The 24157-nt window shown below is 43.4% G+C and overlaps 1 protein-coding gene across 1 annotated transcript; it reads right to left on the reverse strand.

Moving 5' to 3' along the window:
• Nucleotides 1-2869: 2869 nt before the first annotated feature.
• On the reverse strand, nt 2870-20769 carry LOC115153315 (acylphosphatase-2). The gene is made up of 4 exons (XM_029698636.1): nt 20350-20769; nt 19905-19921; nt 19448-19557; nt 2870-3397 (listed from the first exon to the last, which is right to left on the reverse strand). Exons 1-4 carry the CDS (start codon nt 20414-20416, stop codon nt 3283-3285), a joined length of 309 nt encoding a protein of 102 aa, XP_029554496.1. The 5' UTR covers nt 20417-20769; the 3' UTR covers nt 2870-3282.
• Between the last annotated feature and the right edge of the window lie 3388 nt (nt 20770-24157).

Genomic DNA, 24157 nt, shown 5'->3' on the forward strand with positions numbered 1-24157 from the left:
GTGCCCTTTTCTCCCCATTAGTGATGGATAGCTTTTTCCAGAGAGGAGAGTTGCCACTGTACTGTTTCCATGTGGGAGCACCACTGGTGGCTATTAACGTACAGTTACAATCCACAGCCTGTGAATCAATGACACACCGCTGACTCATTGTCATGGAAACGCCAGGACTGGGATAAATACCACACCATACAGACAAAGGCTGAAGACCGCGTTGAATGGGGGATTGCATAGGTTATGTAACTGTAGCGGATTGGGGCCTAAATGAGTGGTTCTCTAGTGGTGCATGTCCTATTCACACGGGGACATAAATCCACTGCTTTTGGCCGCCTCCAATCACAGGGCCTCCTCCTTTGTCCTTGCAGAGGCTCCAGTGAGAAAGGTCCTGGGAATGGGTGGCATGGCAACACACTCCGTATCGCACCCAGCCTACTCACACTGGGAGAGAGGGTACTGAGAACATCATAAAGGTGGTGTGTTTTGGACTGGACATAGTTAGGAATGATTTACTGGGCATTGCAATATATCAGGCACAAACACTGTACTGTAGAAAACAATGGACAGACAGCTCTTTAGACTGAGGAGTTATACACTGAGTGTACAAAACAATAGGAACACCTTCCTAATATTGAGTTGGACCGACCTTTGTCATCAGAACAGCCTGAAATCGTCGTGTGGTGAAAACGTTCCACAGGGATGCTGGCCCATGTTGACTCCAACGCTTCCCACAGTTGTGTCAAGTTGACTGGATGTCCTTTGGGTGGTGGACCATTCTTGATATACACATGAAACTGTTGAGCGTGAAAACCCCAGCAGCAGTGCAGTTCTTGACACAAATCGGTGGATCTGTCCTAGCACCTACTACCATACCCCGTTGAAAGACACTTAAATATTTTGTCTTGCCCATTCACCCTCTGAATGGCACACATAAACAATCCGTCTCACTTGTCTCAAGGCTTAAAAGTATTATTTAACTTGTCTCCTCCCCTTCATCTACACTGACTGAAGTGGATGTAATATGTGACATCAATAAGGGATCATAGCTTTCACCTGGATTCACCTGGTCAGTCTGTGTCATGGAAAGTCTAATGTTTTGGACACTCAGTGTATAACATACTGTTATGAGTGGATGGAGAGCATATTGTGACTGAACATTGAAGCATGAGTGAGACTTGTGTGGGTGTGATGTGTGTGCACTGGTGGGGTTATCATACTGCTGTATCAAGAAGTTACCTTGGTCAGTCTCTCCATCCCATCCTGTTGTTAGGTGGCCATTACACCCCCGTTCCCAAGTGTACTAATGGACTGGAGGAAATGGGACTGCTTAGGCTACCTGGTCACTTTAAGTGTGCCACTGATCTTTACTATATGAGATTCTGTCTGAAGGGTGGGGCGTGGGGGAGACTAAAGGCTTTTATCCAATCATCTGAGACCAGGAAAAAAACCTTCACATGAGGCTTCAAAGGGCACTTAAACACTTAGTCATTGACCAAGAAGCCCTAAACCTGTCTGTCTGTCTATGACATTAAACAGCACTGCCTATATATCATAATTAGATAAAGCACTGCCCATATATCATAATTAGATAAAGCACTGCCTATATATCATAATTAGATAAAGCACTGCCCATATATCATAATTAGATAAAGCACTGCCCATATATCATAATTAGATAAAGCACTGCCCATATATCATAATTAGATAAAGCACTGCGCCTACACCATAATTAGATAAAGCACTGCGCCTACACCATAATTAGATAAAGCACTGCGCCTACACCATAATTAGATAAAGCACTGCCCATATATCATAATTAGATAAAGCACTGCCCATATATCATAATTAGATAAAGCACTGCCCATATATCATAATTAGATAAAGCTAAATCTATAACAAGCATCATTATCCCTGGAGGGGTCCTGATAGGTTAATATGCATGCTATAAGGACTGTAGCCTCCTGCTGTGTAGAGAGGCTCAGGTACAGTATGCTTCTCTCTCTCTGAGACTGTATTCCCATGCAGAGCAGTAGGAGACTCTGGGCTCAATATTGGATCATAAGCCCTTGGGTTAAATCAAGTTTCTCTGTCAGGTAAGAGGATTTTGCCCTGCTCCTGCTCACATGGGGGATTTACCACCATACTGCATGCTGGGTAAAAAGCAGACCTGAATGGATGTTACTCAGGTAGACTTGACTGGGTGATGGCAAGATGGTGTTGGCACAAGGCAAGGTAGAGAGGGGTCAGGGCAGGGGCAGCTGGTAGTCAACAACATAGTGTCGAGAGCGAGAGAGAGATGATTTGGGCGAGAGAAAGAAAGTGCAAGAGCCATGGAGATAAATACACACATAGGCCTACGTGTCTGATGAACCGAAAATCATGCAGACGCAAGCACGCGCACTCACGCACATACACACACACAAGCATACACACCAGTTGCGGTTGCTGAGGGGAGGACGGCTCATAATAATGGCTGGAATGGAGTGAATGGAATGGAGTGGTATCAAACACGTTTCCATGTATTTGATCCCATTCCATTTAATCCATTCCAGCCATTATTATGAGCCGTCCTCCCCTCAGCAACCTCCACTGATACACATGCACGTTAGCAGACACGCACACACACAAACTCTAATGGGTTATTCAATACTCCTGACTTGGCCAGTTGTGTCTTGGCAACTCAGCGTGATGGTGCAGTCTGACTGGCTGGATTTCTCTGTGTTTAATTGGATTAGGTAAACAATCACGTGACCTTACACAACATTATTCAGGACCAGAGGAGACCAGGTAGGCTCTATCTTAAAGGGACAAAAAAAATAATTTTGTCCCTTGTATTAACTATTGAATAGTGCATTTGTATTGAATTCCAATAACATCGAGCTTGAATGGTTTTATTTATTGCATTACATGTTTAGAAGAAAAGCATTGAGAATCTGCAAAGCACAAAGCTGCTTGACAATATATGCTGCTCTGCCAGCCTGAATGTAACATTCAAAATGTTCAGACGGGGAATGCATTTATGAGAAAAAGACAACTTTTGGATGAGCTTCTACTTAAAACATTGTCACACAATTCCAAACTGTCTGCATAATATATTTAGGCATCTCAAAAAATCTTGACATTTTTTAATGTATTTTTCAGAAAGGTTGGGAATGAAACAATACATTTAGAAACATAAGGTGGTATGGGGAAGGATACTACTGTACCCACAGAGACAGTAGGTAACATTGATGTGGTAAAAGCACTGGAGAGGGTGTGGTTAGTATGGCGTTGGATGAAGGGAGTTCCTCAGAAGCGTGTCTTGAAGCCAAAGAGCTCCACCTTGTCAATGGATCTCTCATTGGAGAACGAGGCTCGGGTGATGCGACAGCTGGGACTCCCCTCCTTACTCAGCCACACCTTCCTGTGCAATTAGAAAGATGGAGAAGGGAAAGAAAGAGACGTTCTGTTATCCACCACCCTCATGTCAATGATGGTCATTTTTTTGAGGCAACACACTGCTTCTGTTTCCCATAAGGAATGATCACTCTGCTCGGTTCTTGTGTTGGCTATTTGCTCTAATATAAGCTACTATATGTTTCTCATCTCAACAGCTAACCATGTTCTCTATAGCTTGGGAACATACATTCCATTGCTAAAAGGAACTTTGAGAGTTTGAACACGCTCTAGACAGCAGGGAGTCTGAGGTTTTCTGGAGGCCCCTCTGTTCAGCAAACAGTGCCTAGGCCAAATAAGGCTTGTCACATGTCAGATGGACACAGGGAATGCAGGCTTTCTAAGAAAGCCAACCCATGGGGGTGACACTAGAACGACTGTATCCACTATAATATAGTCCCTCCTATCCCTTGCAAAACTGGGATTTTTGTCATCTGTTAACAGCTGTGGGCATTCACTAAAACTTCAACCTCTGTTTCAGCCGACTGGTAAAAATGGTTCAGCAACATGATCCTAACCTCTGTCAGCAAAGACAAATGATTCAGCTATAGCCTGAGTCCAAGCCCCAGCCAGCCTCGGTACAGTGCATAGGAGGCAGTTTTTCTTGGCACCATCTCTAGTGTTCTCTATGACAAATGACTTTGGGAAAAGCACAACACAAACATAATCAAGTAAATTGAATTGTATAACTCAGCACTGTCTTAAGTCTAAACCTCAGTTGACCATGAGACATGCCTCAGTGAGGAGCAACAGGCAACGAGCTTACTCTACAGCATGTAGGTCAAGCCCTGGAGACTGAGGCCCTGTCACTCAAGTCGCTGCATGGCCAATATGAGCTACATTATTTCCTAGTCTGTGTAGATTAGTGGAGAGATTGTAGAGGATCAGTGCACCACATGTGGTCATCCTGAAGCACGGTCTGGTGCGAGAGACAGAGAGACACATCACAGAGACAGATCACAGAGACACAACGCAATAGCTGCCCATAGCGTGCCGGCTGACCGACAGCTGCCTCAATGACAGAGAGCGAGATGAGGGAGAGAGCGAGATGAGGGAGAGAGCGAGATGAGGGAGAGAGCGAGAGAGAGAGATGAGGCAACATCTCCATCCGCATTCTCTGCTCCGCTCTGCTCTAGTGTCGCACACAGCCCACAGAATGCTGATTTGACAGCAATCACAGGGCTTAGAGGTTAGCTCTAAGTCGCCCGTTGCATCAGGTAAATATTCATCTGCACTGACTTCACTCTGCAAAATAAAATGGAGGATTGAACCCAAAAGAGTATGAGCATAAGGAGGGTTGTCTATCTACTATATGATGTGTCTGGCTATTTCCTTGTTCAAAGCTTTTGCTCTTCTTGTCCTGGTAATAGATGGACTTTGATGTTTTTGACTCGTCGGTTGAACCTCTCAAGCAAAGCTACCCGCCAGTCCACCCCCTAATAAGTGAATTATCCCAATTTAGAAGCACATGACTGTGTGAACTGATCTAATAAGCACATGAGAAGAAAAAAATGTGGTGTGTTTCAGAGAGAGAGAAAGACAGAGCGACGAGAGAGCAATGACTGTATTTGCTGCTATAACAAGAGCTAACGTTGACCATGTGATGGTGGGTTGATAATAATGGCCTGGTCTCTGAGTGAGCACCACCCACTGCATCCACTCTGCCTGACTGCTTGACTGACCAGGCCTCTAGAGGAAAGGACATTTCCTTTTTCCCACACACTTGAGGAAATGAGATAACATAGACCAATGTATGAGAAGGAATTCAATGTGTTTTTAAAAAATGTTCTGCTGCAGAATAAACTAAGGCATTGCATTGTTCCTGGAGAGCAATCTGGAGCAATCTTAACTGGGCCTGGCTGGCTAATGGCTGTTCTATGGTTTATAATGAAGTTGGACTTCCAATACTCTGCCAAGGTTACAATTTTTTTTATCGCTTTGGTACTATTTTCACAAGTATGTGGTAAAATTGAACAACTCTTAGTACAAAACTCAAAACAGATCATCAAAACTTTAAGCATATTTTCAATTGACTAAGTACAACACAAAAATCCCACTAACTTTTTCACCAAACCTAATTAGTAATTTCATCTAGAAATACCTTTCACAATGCAACGCTCACAATACATTTCATATGATTCTCTTCTCATTTCTTTAAATACATTTGACCATCACTTAATCCAACGTCGCTTAATGGTTCATCACTGGCCCGGGTTAGGGTTTGGCCGCGGTAGGCCGTCATTGTAAATAAGAATTTGTTCTTAACTGACTTGCCTAGTTAAATAAAGGTTCAATAAAAATAAATACAATAAAATGACATGTATGATACATGATAACCATAGATAATAACCACTTGTTATTGCTAATTGATTTCACATAGGGGCAACCACAATTGGTCACCATATAGAAGGGTGTGTGTAAACACTTGCACTTTCTTTCAACATGGAGCAGGATAGACAGCAAGGGAGAGGAAGAAATCAAATAGCTCATGGACAAGAGGCCCCTCAGAGAGGTGGACATGGTACAAACAACGATACAAACAACGAAACGGAAAATAACCACCCACAAAACCCCATGAAAAACAGGCTGCCTAAGTATGGCTTCCAATCAGAGACAACGAAAAACACCTGCCTCTGATTGGAAACCATACCCGGCCACAACATAGAAAATACAACATAGAACGACAATCTAGACAACCCACATAGAAAACAGAAAACCCAAAATACATAGACAAAAACACCCCCCTGTCACGCCCTGACCAATCTACTATGGAAAAATGACCTCATACTAAGGTCAGAACGTGACAGTTTCTCAATGAAATTGATCAGACCTGTCAAGTTGAAGGGGTCACCGATGTCATTGTGTGGGACAATGTCAGATTCCACCATGCAGAGGTGGTTCAAGCATGGTTTCGGGCCCATCCCCGATTCGTGACCCTTCACCTGCCTCCATACTCTCCTTTCCTTAACCCACTTGAGGAATTGGAGGTGGAAGGTATACAATTGCCATCCCCATGAGTTTGCCACCCTCCTTCTGGCCATGGATGAGGCATATGACGACATCAATGCAGACCAATGTCAAGATTGGATTCGCCATGACAAATGCTTTTTTACACGGTGTATGAACAACGTTCACTTTGATGTGGATGAGAATTTATGGCCAAATGCTCAAGACAGACTTGATGCAAATGAATGTGTGCTAAACGTTAGGTTTTATTTTAATTTAATTTGTTGAATTTAATTTCGGACATTTGATTAGACAGTACACATACGTTGCAACTGAAATAAAAGTAACAATTAGCTAATGTCAGGCTGGGTCTGTAGCTAGCTCTATTTGGCATATTCCATAATAAAAAATGTTTATTTGTTAGCTATCTTGTAAAGTGGCTAATTAAAGTAGCCTAACTTGTTCCTGTCTAGCTAGGCAGCTAGAGGGCAAAGTAAGCTACCTTACAAATGGTGCTCAAATTCTAATACAACTTTGTTATCTAGCCTAGCTATACTTTGCCATATGACTTTTGGTTTTATATATTTAAATTAAATAAAGTTTGCTTACCTTAATAAATTGAAAAATAACATGCTTATTGGTAGACTATTTGCAAGTTCAACTACCGTCCTGTTGCATCGCCATAATGGAATGGCAGTTGGGTTTTGAATCAGAATGGCAGTTAAAATTTGAATTGACCAAAAGGTTCTATCTAGAGACCCTTTTTATCTATGAGTGTATGCTTTTATTAAACACATCCTTTCCTTTTGCTTCTAGCTAGCATTTAGTTTGCAACAGCACAGCTTTGTATGAACCTTGCAGTTTGCCAAGCCGACATTGGCAACAATGTTGCAAAATGCGAAGTCGATCTCCCCCCTGGCAAAGATAGTTAATGTGGTCAGATGTCAGCTAGCCATTTTTCTGACCAGTTGAAATTATGCAGCATCATTAATGTGGACATGAATGTCAATGCAAAATAGGTCAAATAAATTTATAGGGAGCTAGTTAACTGTAATTTCAGAGTTTGATTTGACTGTGTTAGCTTTTGTTAGCTGTTGTTTGCTAAAATCCACATTACATTCAAGGTTATTTGCCTTCACTGGGTATACAGTGTCTTCGGAAAGTATTCAGACCCCTGACTTTTTACATATTTTGTTACGGTACAGCCTTATTCTAAAATGTATTAAATACATTTTACATTTACATTTTAGTCGTTTAGCAGACGCTCTTATCCAGAGCAACTTACAGTAGTGAATGCGTACATTTCCTTTCATTCATTTTTTTTTTCTCTGTGCTGGCCCCCGTGGGAATCGAACCCACAACCCTGGCATTGCAAACACCATGCTCTACCAACTGAGCTACAGGGAATAAAAATCCTCAACAATCTACACACAACACCGCATTATGACAAAGCAAAAACAGGTTTTTAAAAACACCTTCTTTACTGTAAGTATTCAGACCCTTTACTAAAAGACTCGAAGTTGAGCTCAGGTGCATCCTGTTTCCATTGATCATTCTTGAGATGTTTCTACAACTTGATTTGTGTCCATGTGTGTTAAATTGAATTGATTGTACATGATCTAGAAAGGCAGACACCTGTCTATATAAGGTCCCACAGTTAACAGTGCATGTCAGAGCAAAAACCAAGCCATGAGGTCGAAGGAATTGTCCATAGAGCTCCGAGACATAGAGCTCCGAGATTGTGTTGAGGCACGGATCTGGGGAAGGGTACCAAAACATTTCTGCAGCATTGAAGGTCCCCAAAAACACAGTGGCCTCCATCATTCTTAAATGGAAGTAGTTTGTAACCACCAAGACTAGAGCTGGCCGCCCGGCCAACCTGAGCAATCGGGGGAGAAGGGCCTTGGTCAGGGAGATGACCAAGAACCTGATGGTCACTATGACAGAGGTCCAGAGTTCCTCTGTGGAGATGGGAGAACCTTCCAGAAGGATAACCATCTCTGCAGCACTCCACCAATCAGGCCTTTATGGTTGAGTGGCCAGACAGAAGCTCAGTAAAAGGCACATGACAGCCCGCTTGGAGAATGCCAAAAGGCACCAAAGGACTCTCCAACCATGAGAAACAAGATTCTCTGGTCTGATGAAACCAACATTGAACTCTTTGGCCTGAATGCCAAGCATCATGTCTGGGGGGAACCTGGCATCATCCCTATAGTGAAGCATGGTGGTGGCAGGGACTGGGAGACTAGTCAGGATCGAGGCAAAGATGAACGGAGCAAAGTACAGAGAGCTCTTTGATGAAAACCTGCTCCAGAGCACTCAGGAACTCAGACTGGGGTGAAGGTTTACAACAACCCTAAGCACCCAGCCAAGACAACACACAAGTGGCTCCGGGACAAGTCTCTGAATGTCCTTGAGTGGCCCAGCCAGAGCCCGGACTTGAACCCGAGCGAACATCTCTGGAGAGACCTGAAAATAGCTGTGCAGCAAAGCTCCCCATCCAACCTGAAATAGCTTGAGAGGATCTGCAGAGAAGAATGGGAGAAACTCCCCAAATACAGATGTGCCAAACTTGTAGCGTCATACCCAAGAAGATTCGATTGCAATCTCTGCCAAAGGTGCTTCAACAAAGTACTGCATAAAGGGTCTGAGTACCTATGTAAATTAGGATATTTCAGTTTCGTAGTTTTTATAAATTAGCAAACATTTCAAAAAAATTGTTTTTGCTTTGTCATTATGGGGTATTGTGTGTAGATTGATGAGGCGGGAAAATGATATAATCTTAGAATAAGACTGTAACCTAACAAAATGTGGAAAAAGTCAAAGGGTCTGAATACTTTCCGATGGCACTGTAAGTGTATTGCTTAATGTGAACTGTAATCTACTGTAATTTACAGTACTGTAGCATAGTACTTTTAAGGCTGATTTGAAACACATATTGAATTGTTTGCTATTGGATTAACTGGTAGTTAAAATTACTAAATTGAAAAGATGTCATGTTGTATTTTGGTGATTAAACCAATGTTTCACTCAAAACCGGTCATTGTTTATTCATTTTGATTGTAAATATCTCTCACCACACAACCATTGAGTCAAAATATATGTGTATTGTGAAATTTAATGAGAAGAATGGATGCTTTACAAGTGTGACCAGGGTGGAATTTTGTGAAAATGTACCACATACTTGTGAAGAGAGTACCAAAGCGATTCAAAACAGTACCAAAGCGATTAAAAACTAACAGTGCCAGGCCAGCTAGAACATTTCCTGCTTAAAAGATCCAGGGTGACACAGTAAAATAAAACAAACTATGTTATGTTAATATGTATGGATTATTATGTGGGAGTGGCTGATACTCTGAACACAGCCACATCCCTGATGTCAACATGCTCCCAGTATGAACGCTTGAAAGTCCCTGAGCTTATGGGAGGAGAGCGCAGGGGGAGGGAGCTCTAGCAGGAGGGGATATTCTGACCTCATATGTACTGTTCATACAAGCACAATATCGCCCCTCTGTAACTTCTGAATTCATATACAGAGGAATTCCTCATGCGAGAGCTTAGGTATGGTAGGGTGTGTGTGTTTTCTAAGGGAAGTGTGTGTTCTCTGAGTGATGAATGTGAAGAGGGTATGAGATGAGCAGTGTCAGTTCTAGAATTGTACCAACATTGATTCCTTACTGACTGATGGATGTTTGTTCACTAAGAGATAAAGCATCCTAAACAGCAGCTTTATCCAAAACCCTTCCAGAGGAAATCTTACCATTGGAGCTGGAGGAGGTCAAAATGAAACATCTGGGCCAGTCTGAGCTTCATAACAGGCTGAAAACCCCTGTCCCCAAACAGTCATCAGCCCAACAGCTGCATGCAGTGCATTACACATAGCTGCAGTGAATAGGGGGCGTAGTGGCATTCCTATAGAGAGCTTTAGAGAGGACTAAGGCTTTAGTTGGGGCTCCATCAAAACAGGGCTAAGAGGGATTAAATGGGCCAGAATCCAGACCATCTGTGTCCCCGCCGTGCCACTCGCTGACCAGCAATCTCAGCCGCCATGGACAGAGACCTTGGGGAAAACAGTGGCACCTACAGCCACACCCCTCCACTGCCCTGTTCCTCCATCTAACTACTTTATCATCCTCCCTCATCACCCTCTGCTTCTCCCTATCTTGTTCTCATTCTATCCCCATCTCTCATCATCTCATATAGATTAACTCAATCTCCCTCCCTCTCTCTCCCTTAATCCATCTTTCAGTTTCTCCCTTTCGCTTTCTCTAATTTCCTCTCCCTCTGTCACTCACCCTCCCTCTGTTGAACAATCATCCCTCCCTCCCTCCTAGTGGTGGTTTGTAGGTCTCTTCCTACACAGAAGTTGTTCTGATTTGGGTCACACGACTCAGGAGAGAGAAGAGCTATATTAGTTATAGCAGGCAGCAGGTCAGTCCCACAGTGCTGCATACATGGTACAACTGATACAGAGCGCTAAAACACCATCCACTTTCTCCCAGTCTACAAAACACACCCAGGAACACATGTGCTTTCTGTGATGACTTTCATTGATTTTTAAGGATGAGAGAACCCTGTGTGTGACACATAAAAACAATATGCCACTCCCTGTCTGATACAGCCTACTAGCCTACATCAGCTAGCTGGAAACTGATTGAACAGGTGGGGACTTCTAGCTTGATTTCAGTGGTGGCTTTGCTGTTCTATACATATAAGTTATTTTTGACATACCAATAAGCAATATGATCCAAACACAGAACAGAGTAGGATAGGGAAAGAGCAGTGGAAAATGAGGGGAAAAAGGCCAACTGCAGGTACGTGGGTGGGTACATTTCAGTCATTTTGCAAATGCTCTTATCCAGAGCGATTTACAGGAGGAGCACAGAAAGATGTTTCACCTAGTCAGCTCAGCGGTTCGACCCAGCGACAATTTGGTTACCGGCCCAACACTCTCAACCGCCAGGCTACCTGCCGCCGGGGATACTGGGTATAGCTTCAGAGAAAATCAAAAACACTCTATTTCAAGGCAGGAGCTCAGCTGCATACTGTCCATTAGCTTCAGACATGATTATTTGTCAACCTTGTTAAAGAAATAATCTTGTTGATGATCTGAGTAGAATACATCGTAGCTGTATGGCTGATTGAATTATCTCAATAGGGATGGATGCAGCAGGCATGCAGATATGATCTGGGCCCAATAGTAGGGCGAGTTCATCCATCCACCCAGAATTCTGTGGCCTAAAATAACAATTAGGAAGGAAATCATGTCATATTAGGGAACACAAAAGCAGACTGATACTGGCTAAACCACTCTCTCTCTCCTCACCAGACAGCGTAAATTGGGGATAATTCCTTTAGGGCTCTTTAAATAGAGGTTTTATGGCCCAGGAATGACACTGTTACCATAGCAGCACGCACAGCTGGACCTTGTGAGTAGGCACTAGGGTTTCGTTTGCATTGTCAATGATCCCATGTCTACAGCTTGAGGTATCCAGGACACTGAGCTGAGCTCAGGAAGAGATGACCCCTGCTGAGTCCCAAAGACACTGTTCTGTTTTTTTCTGCTTCAACTGTCTGTGGAGAAACAGGATCAGCTGTTACACTCGTACTTGTCGTAAAAGAAAACAACACACAAACACCTGCACGCACACACACAGCAATGTGTATCCCTCATGAAAGGGGAGGTGTGATCTGTGAAGGCTTGGCATTTCCAGAGAGCGTGCTCTACACCAATTAAAGAGAAAAGATGTAAAGCTCGGTTTTGGCTCACATTGACAGAGGTCTTGAAAGACGGAAGTTAACTAAAAACTAAAATCATTTTGATCTGTCCTACAGTATATCAACAACGTGTGTGTGTATGTGTGTGTGTTTAGTTACAATAATTTCTGGGCGTAGTGATGAGATACAGTAAGCATTAGAGAGGGTGTGCGGCTGGGTGGGTGTGTGGAGCAGCCTCTCATAGCTCTCTGTGGAACACACTTGAGATTATGAGGTCATCTCTGTGACCTGCCTCCACCCCGATGACATCAGATTCACATCTGGATGAGAGACCCACCCCCGGACCCCAGTCCTGTCGGTGAGATTATCTCTACCAAGAAACTCACTCCCTGGCCAATCGATGAGAGAAAGAGCGAGAGAGCAAGAGAGAGCGAGAACAAGAGAGAGCAAGAGAGCGAAAGAGCAGTGTTGAGAGAGGAGAAAATGTAGAAAAAGATAAATAGAGCAGACAGTCGCAGGTTTCCATCCCCTCCCCAAACGGACTCTCAAAGGGAACATTTGTGACAAACTCTGACAATAAGAAACACATTAGCCATAGTAATCAGCTTACGTGTGAGCCAACACCAACAACAACAACAATTAACAGCTCATATCACACCAACACACAAAGATCAGTCAAAATAATAGGTCTGGATAATAGCACTTAACTTGGAAGGAAAATGCAGTTTGAATAGTGTGATATTTCTCTCCCAGAGAAACTGAATGTATCAGGACGTTCTAGTGGAAGGCTATGCCAAAACGGTATCTCATCATTACAGAATGTGCAGGCAGTGGTCTGTGATTGCCCTGCCCACCAGAACAGAGGAAAATAAAGCCAATCATATCTATGGGGCTAGACAGACTCGAGGATTGTGAGGATTGTAAAAACAATCACTGAGTGAAGTGTGACTCCAAAAAGTCTAAATTCTATTGAGTTTAGTTCTATAACACGACTATAACACGACTATGGAATGCTGGAACTGGTCTATGTAGGGTAATAGTGCCACCTGCTGGTATAATAACAGAAAAACATTAAAGGCAGTGCTTGACTTGGACTGAAATACGTGCCGGTATTCATTTTGGGTGCTGGTACTGTTTACATTTAGGTGCAGGAGCTACACAATACTTTTGAGCTAATATTCTATAAGTGGAATAGGAGCTCAAGCAGTAGAAAAGCTCAAGTGAGCTCCTGCCCAAGTCAAGCCCTTATTAAAGGCCCAATGCAGCCGTTTATATCTCAATATCAAATGATTTCTGGATAACAATTAAGTACCTTACTGTTATTTTGTTCAATTAAAATGGTCAAAATGGTCTTAGCAAATAGCAATTTCTCAAGCAACAATTTTGCTAGTACTGTCTGGGAGTGGTCTGAGTTAGGGTGCTAATTGGATGAGCCTAATGGGAGTTCAGGTTACAGATCCCTATCTGTTATTGGCAGAGGTTTGAAACTGTCTTTATTATTGGTATATTAACTTATACCGCCTGGTGATGTCGCCAGACAGGCTACAACTCCATCCCACCAAAACGTCGGCACCAACGATGTTAGGATGAAACAGTCAGAGGTCACCAAGCACAACATAGCTTCAGCGTGTAAATCAGCTAGAAAGATGTGTCAGCATCGATTAATTGTCTCTGGCCTCCTCCCAGTTAGGGGGAGTGATGAGCTCTACAGTAGAGTCTCACAACTCAATCGCTGGTTGAAAACGGTTTTCTGCCCCTCCCAAAAGATAGAATTTGTAGATAATTGGCCCTCTTTCTGGGACTCACCCACAAACAGGACCAAGCCTGGCCTGGAGGGGTGCTCCCCTCCATCCTAGCTGGAGGGGTGCTCTCATCTTATCAATGAACATAGACAGGGCTCTAACTCCCCTAGCTCCACAATGAAATAGGGTGCAGGCCAGGCAGCAGGCTGTTAGCCAGCCTGCCAGCTTAGTGGAGTCTGCCACTAGCACAGTCAGTGTAGTCAGCTCAGCTATCCCCATTGAGACCGTGTCTGTGTCTCGACCTAGGTTGGGCAAAATTAAAGATGACGGTGTTCGCCTTAGCAATCTCACTAGAATAAAGACCTCCTCCATCCCTGCCATTATTGAAAGAGATTGTGATACCTCACATCTCAAAATAGGGCTACTTAATGTTAGATCCCTCACTTCCAAGGCAGTTATAGTCAATGAACTAATCACTGATCATAATCTTGATGTGATTGGCCTGACTGAAACATGCCTTAAGCCTGATGAATTTACTGTGTTAAATGAGGCCTCACCCCCTGGTTACACTAGTGACCATATCCCCCGCGCATCCCGCAAAGGCGGAGGTGTTGCTAACATTTACGATAGCAAATTTCAATTTACAAAAAAAAAACAACGACGTTTTCGTCTTTTGAGCTTCTAGTCATGAAATATATGCAGCCTACTCAATCACTTTTTATAACTACTGTTTACAGGCCTCCTGGGCCATATGCAGCGTTCCTCACTGAGTTCCCTGAATTCCTATCGGACCTTGTAGTCATCGCAGATAATATTCTAATTTTTGGTGACTTTAATATTCACATGGAAAAGTCCACAGACCCACTCCAAAAGGCTTTCGGAGCCATCATCGACTCAGTGGGTTTTGTCCAACATGTCTCTGGACCTATTCACTGCCACAGTCATACTCTGGACCTAGTTTTGTCCCATGGAATAAATGTTGTGGATCTTAATGTTTTTCCTCATAATCCTGGACTATCGGACCACCATTTTATTACGTTTGCAATCGCAACAAATAATCTGCTCAGACCCCAACCAAGGAGCATTAAAAGTCGTGCTATAAATTCTCAGACAACACAAAGATTCCTTGATGCCATTCCAGACTCCCTCTGCCTGCCCAAGGACGTCAGAGGACAAAAATCAGTTAACCACCTAACTGAGGAACTCAATTTAACCTTGCGCAATACCCTAGATGCAGTTGCACCCCTAAAAACTAAAAACATTTGTCATAAGAAACTAGCTCCCTGGTATACAGAAAATACACAAGCTCTGAAGCAAGTTTCCAGAAAATTGGAACGGAAATGGCGCCACACCAAACTGGAAGTCTTCCGACTAGCTTGGAAAGACAGTACCGTGCAGTGTCGAAGAGCCCTCACTGCTGCTCAATCATCCTATTTTTCCAACTTAATTGAGGAAAATAAGAACAATCCGAAATTTATTTTTGATACTGTCGCAAAGCTAACTAAAAAGCAGCATTCCCCAAGAGAGGATGGCTTTCACTTCAGCAGTAATGAATTCATGAACTTCTTTGAGGGAAAGATCATGATCATTAGAAAGCAAATTACGGAGTCCTCTTTAAATCTGCGTATTCCTCCAAAGCTCCGTTGTCCTGAGTCTGCACAACTCTGCCAGGACCTAGGATCAAGGGAGACACTAAAGTGTTTTAGTACTATATCTCTTGACACAATGATGAAAATAATCATGGCCTCTAAACCTTCAAGTTGCATACTGAACCCTATTCCAACAAAACTACTGAAAGAGCTGCTTCCTGTGCTTGGCCCTCCTATGTTGAACATAATAAACGGCTCTCTATCCACCGGATGTGTACCAAACTCACTAAAAGTGGCAGTAATAAAGCCTCTCTTGAAAAAGCCAAATCTTGACCCAGAAATTATAAAAAACTATCGGCCTATATCGAATCTTCCATTCCTCTCAAAAAAAATTGAAAAAGCTGTTGCGCAGCAACTCACTTCCTTCCTGAAGACAAACAATGTATACGAAACGCTTCAGTCTGGTTTTAGACCCCATCATAGCACTGAGACTGCACTTGTGAAGGTGGTAAATGACCTTTTAATGACATCAGACCGAGGCTCTGCAACTGTCCTCGTGCTCCTAGATCTTAGTGCTGCTTTTGATACCATCGATCACCACATTCTTTTGGAGAGATTGGAAACCCAAATTGGTCTACATGGACAAGTTCTGGCCTGGTTTAGATCTTATCTGTCAGAAAGATATCAGTTTGTCTCTGTGAATGGTTTGTCCTCTGACAAATCAACTGTAAATTTCGGTGTTCCTCAAGGTTCCGTTTTAGGACCACTATTGTTTTCACTATATATTTTACCTCTTGAGGATGTCATTCGAAAACATAATGTTAAATTTCACTGCTATGCGGATGACACACAGCTGTACATTTCAATGAAACATGGTGAAGCCCCAAAATTGCCCTCGCTAGAAGCCTGTGTTTCAGACATAAGGAAGTGGATGGCTGCAAACTTTCTACTTTTAAACTCGGACAAAACAGAGATGCTTGTTCTAGGTCCCAAGAAACAAAGAGATCTTCTGTTGAATCTGACAATTAATCTGGATGGTTGTACAGTCGTCTCAAATAAAACTGTGAAGGACCTCGGCATTATTCTGGACCCTGATCTCTCTTTTGAAGAACATATCATGACTGTTTCAAGGACAGCTTTTTTCCATCTACGTAACATTGCAAAAATCAGAAACTTTCTGTCCAAAAATGATGCAGAAAAATTAATCCATGCTTTTGTTACTTCTAGGTTGGACTACTGCAATGCTCTACTTTCCGGCTACCCGGATAAAGCACTAAATAAACTTCAGTTAGTGCTAAATACGGCTGCTAGAATCCTGACTAGAACCAAAAAATGTGATCATATTACTCCAGTGCTAGCCTCCCTACACTGGCTTCCTGTTAAGGCAAGGGCTGATTTCAAGGTTTTACTGCTAACCTACAAAGCATTACATGGGCTTGCTCCTACCTATCTTTCCGATTTGGTCCTGCCGTACATACCTACACGTACGCTACGGTCACAAGACGCGGGCCTCCTAATTGTCCCTAGAATTTCTAAGCAAAAAGCTGGAGGCAGGGCTTTCTCCTATAGAGCTCCATTTTTATGGAATGGTCTGCCTACCCATGTGAGAGACGCAGACTTAGTCTCAACCTTTAAGTCTTTACTGAAGACTCATCTCTTCAGTAGGTCCTATGATTAAGTGTAGTCTGGCCCAGGGGTGTGAAGGTGAACGGAAAGGCTGGAGCAACGAACCGCCCTTGCTGTCTCTGCCTGGCCGGTTCCCCCCTCTCCACTGGGATTCTCTGCCTCTAACCCTATTACAGGGGCTGAGTCACTGGCTTACTGGTGTTCTTCCATGCCGTCCCTAGGAGGGGTGCGGCACTTGAGTGGGTTGAGTCACTGACGTGGTCTTCCTGTCTGGGTTGGCGCCCCCCCTTGGGTTGTGCCGTGGCGGAGATCTCTGTGGGCTATACTTGGCCTTGTCTCAGGATGGTAAGTTGGTGGTTGGAGATATCCCTCCAGTGGTGTGGGGGCTGTGCTTTGGCAAAGTGGGTGGGGTTATATCCTGCCTGTTTGGCCCTGTCCGGGGGTTTCATCGGATGGGGCCACAGTGTCTCCTGACCCCTCCTGTCTCAGCCTCCAGTATTTATGCTGCAGTAGTTTATGTGTCAGGGGGTTAGGGTCAGTCTGTTACATCTGGAGTATTTCTCTTGTCTTATCCGGTGTCCTGTGTGAATTTAAATATGCTCTCTCTAATTCTCTCTTTCTTTCTCTCTTTCTTTCTTTCTCTCTCTCGGAGGACCTGAGCCCTAGGACCATGCCTCAGGACTACCTGGCATGATGACTCCTTGCTGTCCCCAGTCCACCTGGCCATGCTATGGAACCCTGACCTGTTCACCGGACGTGCTACCTGTCCCAGACCTGCTGTCCCAGACCTGCTGGAACCCTGACCTGTTCACCAGACGTGCTACCTGTCCCAGACCTGCTGTTTTCAACTCTCTAGAGACAGCAGGAGCGGTAGAGATACTCTCAAAGATCGGCTATGAAAAAGCCAACTGACACTTACTCTTGAGTTGCTGACTTGTTGCACCCTCGACAACTACTATGATTATTATTATTTGACCATGCTGGTCATTTATGAACATTTGAACATCTTGGCCATGTTCTGTTATAATCTCCACCCGGCACAGCCAGAAGAGGACTGGCCACCCCTCATAGCCTGGTTCCTCTCTAGGTTTCTTCCTAGGTTTTGGCTTTTCTAGGGAGTTTTTCCTAGCCACCGTGCTTCTACACCTGCATTGCTTGCTGTTTGGGGTTTTAGGCTGGGTTTCTGTACAGCACTTTGAGATATCAGCTGATGTAAGAAGGGCTATATAAATACATTTTATTATTATTATTTGTTTACCAAAACAGGCTGAAATTTCAGGTATTCTTTTCAAATAGCTCTTACGCTAAAATGGCATTATCATAATTTTCACAATTTCACAGTATTATTCCAACCTCATAGTGTGGAAATATATACTGAGTATACCAAACATTAGAAACACTTTCCTAATATTGAGTTGCGTTCCACAGGGATGCTGGCCCATGTTGTCTCCAATGCTTACCACAGTTGTGTCACGTCTGCTTCCGCTCTTTCCTCCCCCTGGCGCTTATGGGTGCCAGGTTGGCCTGCGTCACACACTCCTGCCATCCATCACGCACACCTGCCTTCACTCGTCACGCGCATTAGCGTTAGTGGACTCACCTGGACTCACTTATCCCCTGTTCATTTCCTCCCCTATATTTGTCAGTTCCCCAGCTCTGTTCCCTGCTGCTGTATTGTTTTTGTCTTTTTGTCTCATTACATGTCCATCTTTATTAAATGTTTCAATACCCATACCTGCTTCGTCTCTCCAGCGTCATCGCATGTGACAAGTTGTATCAAGTTGGCTGGATGTCCTTTGGGTGGTGGACCATTCTTGATACACACGGGAAACTGTTGACAGTGAAAAACCCAGCAGCGTTGCAGTTCTTGACACAAACCGGTGCTTCTGGCACCTACCACCATACCCCGTTCAAAGGCACTTAAAACTTTTTTCTTGCCCATTCACCCTCTGAATGGCACACATACACAATCCATGTCTGGAGCCTTAAAAATCCTTCTTTAGTCTGTCTCCTCCCCTTCATCTACACTGATTGAAGTGGATTTAACAACTGACATCAATAAGGGATCATAGCTTTCACCTGGATTCGCCTGGTCAGTCTATGTCATGGAAAGAGCAAGTGTTCTTAATGTTTTGTATAGTCAGTGTATATAAAACACAGGGCCTTTAAGACAGATCAGCGATGGGAGGGAATGATTGGCACGGCATTCTGTTCACTTTTAGAAAGGGTTGAAAATGGTTAGAACATTTTCAAAGTCCATATTTCAATGTAAAATAAGACTGTTGTTCCTACTGTCTAACATTTTCTTCTTTCAGTCTGTGGAGCTTTTACTGTGTTCAGAGTCTTGGTTAGCATGGAGTGTTTTTTCAATGCAGTAGATAGGGGTGTAGGACTTACATCTCACAGATCATGTCTGCAGGCCCCTGTACCTGGCCGACAACAGTGCCCTTGTTGGTGTTCTTCACCCAGCCACACAGACCCAATCTCAGACCCTCCTTTTCTGTGTACTGTAGAGAAGATGAGAGAGAGAGAGAGACAGCAATGAACACGATTCATACAGTCATGAATGATATCACTAGGCACTATACTGTTGATTTTTTTAATTATTATTTTTATTTCGCCTTTATTTAACCAGGTAAGCTAGTAGAGAACAAGTTCTCACTTACAACTGCGACCTTGCCAAGATAAAGCAAAGCAGTGCGACAGAAACAACAACACAGTTACACATGGAATAAACAAGTTGGCATCTCCTCTATGAAAGTGCGAGGGGTGGGCACTTAATTTAGCAGAGTAGAATTTTTATTCTTTTCATTTGACTGAAATTCAGTTATAGGGTCTTGTAGGAGAAACTTACCATTCTGAAACAGACCCCTACAAGAAACAGAGAAAACGTGATTACTGACAAATATTATAGGCTATATCACTTATTAGCTTATACAGTTGACTGAGTCTTCACTTATGATGATAGGTTCCATATTGACTGTACTAAGAGTTCTGTGGGTGTAAACAAATAACTAACTGCAGGATTGTAAACAAAATGTGGGTGTAATAATGCAGCAGCAAGCGCTTAGGTTGTTAGAACATGTAGGCTATGTGTCATTGAAGGCAAGTGTAAATCAGACTCTTAACAAGCAAGTGTTACTTTGCTTATTTAGTGAAGTGCACTACGCTTAAAAATACACAGAGCAACGGACACTTGCAAGAACCTAAATTAAGAAACACAGATCATTTAACAGTATGGTCACTCACGACGGGAATACTGTGCAATTAATAATTACAAGAAACTTGAAGACACCAACCTTGGACATGACCAAATATCTCAAAATCTACAGAACACAATTTTGCACCAGCTGCGTCATTGGACATGGTGAATTTAACAGTTGTCCAGAATAATGTCAGGAGGAACTGGCAACAGAAAAGCTTGAGCCACTTTGTCCACTAGATGTCAGACAAACCATCCTGTCTCATTTGGTCCACAACTCTATTGCTGTTTTTAGGCATATTTCCTATAACACTCATATCTTGGATAACCATGGTAAATGCCAGCCGTCGTAAAAAAAAGCACACAAGAAAAACAACGTCAATTGCCAAAGTCTGTATTAGTGAGGATGTTAGTGTTGAAAAAGAGCATTTGGGTGAAGGTTCAGCAAATGACTGGCTGGATGGAAACAAGAGTTGATTTGATAGATCCCCCAGGGTCTGAAATGACATACAAACAAACATAACCTACTTAACCTGTAAAATACAGTCCAGAGCGGCTATATACCCAACACACACAAATAAATACACATGTAAATCAGATGAATGCACACACATGCACACACACATGCACACACACACACACACACACACACACACACACACACACACACACACACACACACACACACACACACATACACACAGCAAGCACAGAGATACTGATACACATCAGAACAGCACAGCAGTAAAACTCATATTATATTCAGAAAACATCTGAAAAGAATGCTTAGTCACAAAATAGCTTGCTTGTAGATATTAGATAAATGACCCATGCAATCTTGGTAGCTAACTACCACAACCCTGCAGCTGTTTGCTAACTTTAAGCTTCATCTATACCTGCAGCTGTCTAGCGCATGTCTCAGGCTGATATACTGGCTAACATGTAGCTACCTATCTGAGCTACCAGTAACTAGAATACAGTGTTAACCTGGGGCTAAATGATAACTAGAGCTCTCTGCCAACCTGGGGCCCCTTAGCTATGACCTGCAGCTACCTGCTGACTCAGAAACATGAGGAGAACTGGACTCCTGATTGAACTTTGCCTGCAGCATCAACACCACACTGACTTTGAGGGCAAAAGTATAAATTGCACAAATGTGCCATTTCTTAACCTGCGGAATGAATTTCCACTCCAGATCCCAGAAAATAAATCCTGCCACCCACATTGACTCACAACCCAGGCAATACTCATATTACATATCCAAGGGAATACAGTTACTTTAAAATATATTCATATTTACTACCACTTTCAAATTAAAATACAATTCTTATACAACATATCCAGTAGAAAAATTGTATTTGCATAAGTATTACCCCATTATATTCTAAACATGAACTGATACTTTCCGGTTTAGAAAAGTGAACCTTTATGCTCAAGCCCAGAACATCCATGTGCTTCCTCCTACAGCAAATACCATCTATAGGTTCACAGTAGGTGTAATCATTTTAGTAGACGCTCTTATCCAGAGCAACTTATTGTAGTGAATGCATACATTTCATTTTCATGCATTTTTTTTCATGCATTTTTTGTACTGGCCCCCCGTGGGGGTGTGGCATTGCACACACCATGCTGGCGTTGCAAACACCATGCTCTACCAACTGAGCCACAGGGAAGGCCAATGCAGCAACAAGCTCTTAGGTTGTTAGAATCATTATGCTATGTGTCCCTGTCCATACAGCCAGCTGGGTTCTCAGCACATCGCGCAGACAGGAATAAAGAACTCTCCGGGAGGAAGAAAGGCAGAGGTGTATGTTTCATGATTAACTACTCATGGTGTGATTGTGATAACATACAGAAACTCCAGTCCTTTTGTTCACCCGACCTAGAATATCTCACAATCAAATGTCAACCTTATTACCTCCCAAGAGAATTCTCTTCAGTAATAGTCATAGCTGTGTATATTCCCCCTCAAGCCGATACCACGACGGCCCTCAAGGAACTACACTGGACAAAGTGGAAACCACATTTCCTGAGTGTTACGTTCCCCAGTTTCTGTGTTGTGGTTTTGTTTGTATGTGTGTTTCAGGATGGCTTCCTGAAATTCCCCCAAGCAGCTGATTGGTCGGCCCCATTGCTAATTGGAGCTGACCTCGCCCCCTTGTCAGGATACAGCTGTATCCCATTACAGACCCCTTCTCCAGCTACATAAGCCAGTGTTCTGTTGCTCAGAAGGGAGATGATTAGTATGTCCAATGTTGGTTGTTGCAGAGAGAAGGGCTGATGATTGACATGTCCTGTGTTGGTTGTTGCTGAGAGAGAGCGTTTGGTTATGTCCTGTATTCTGTGTTTGTTGCTCAGAGAGAGGGCTTCTTTAATGTCCTGAGTTAGTTGTTTCTCAGAGTTTTTTTTGCGAAGTATTTTGTAGCGGTCCTGCGGAGGTGTGTTTGTCCAAAGGTCTGTTTTGATTGTTGAACTTGTTTGTATTATTCTGTTTCATTTGTTCCCAGGGGGGAAGGGGAAGACACCTAGGGAGTGCTTAGGAAAGAGGCCTGCGGGCATACATAACCCGTAGTATTTACTGTCTATATACACTAGGAAAGACCTGGGTGGACCACCCCCTTGTATTTTGGTTAGTGCACCAGGTGGTGCTAGTTAGGTAAGTAGTGGGTAGGCAGGTAAGGTAGGAGAGGGGGCTTTGATATTTACTTTCTTTGCTTTGGTTCCGTTCAGCCCCTTTTCCCCAAAATTACCGTGTGACGGAATAAATTCCCAGTAAATGGTAAATTCTCTGCCTTTGTCATCCTTACTCGCACCTACAATCCCATACCTCTTTCACTCCATGGGGAGTTGAGTTGTAGCAGGGTGTTGCGATCCCTCTTCCTAGAGATGTACGTAACACTGAGGTTGCATTTATTGTGGCTGAGGATTTCTAGCAACACTTTGACTGTAGTACTCGCACTACAAGAACTCAACCATTGTTACTCTCCCTTCCGGGATGGCTACAAGGCCCTCCCCGCCCTCCCTTCGGCAAATCAGATCATGACTCCATTCTGCTTTTCCCTTCCTATAAGCAGAAACTCAAACAGGAAGTACCCGTGCTAAGGTCTATTCAACGCTGGTCTGACCAATCAAAATCCATACTTCAAGATTGTTTTGATCACACAGACTGGGATATGTTCCGGGTTGCCTCTGAGAATAACATTGACATGGACACGTTGACTGAGTTCATCAGAAAGTGTATACGGGATGTTGTTCCCACTGTGACTATTAAAACCTACCCAAACCAAAAAACATGGATAGATGACAGGATTCACATAAAACTGAAAGCGCTAACCACCGCATTTAACCACGGCAAGGTGACTGGGAATATGGTCAAATACAAACAGTGTAATTATTCCCTCCGTAAGACAATCAAACAGGCAAAATGTCAGTACAGAGACAAAGTGGAGACGCGATTCAACGGCTCAGACACGAGACGTATGTGGCAGGGTCTACAGATAATCACGGATTACAAAGAGTAAACCAGCCACGTCGCTGACACCGACGTCTTGCTCCCGGACAAGCTAAACATCATCTTCACCCGCTTTGAGGATAACACAGTGCCACTGACACAGTCTGCTCCCAAGGACTGTGGGCTCTCGTTCTCTGTGGCCGACGTGAGTAAGACATTTAAGTGTGCTAACCCTCAAGGCTGCGGGTCCAGACGGCATTCCTAGCCGCGTCCTCAATCTCTCCCTATCCCTGTCTGCTGTCCTCACTTGCTTCAAGATGTCCACCATTGTTCCTATACCCAAGAAGGCAAGGTTACTGAACTAAATGACTATCGCTCCGTGGCACTCACTTCTGTCATCATGAAGTGCTTTGAGAGGCTAGTTAAGGATCATATCACCTCCACCTTACCTGAC

The sequence above is a fragment of the Salmo trutta genome, chromosome 18 (assembly GCF_901001165.1).
Source record: "Salmo trutta chromosome 18, fSalTru1.1, whole genome shotgun sequence".
NCBI classification, from domain to species: domain Eukaryota; kingdom Metazoa; phylum Chordata; class Actinopteri; order Salmoniformes; family Salmonidae; genus Salmo; species Salmo trutta.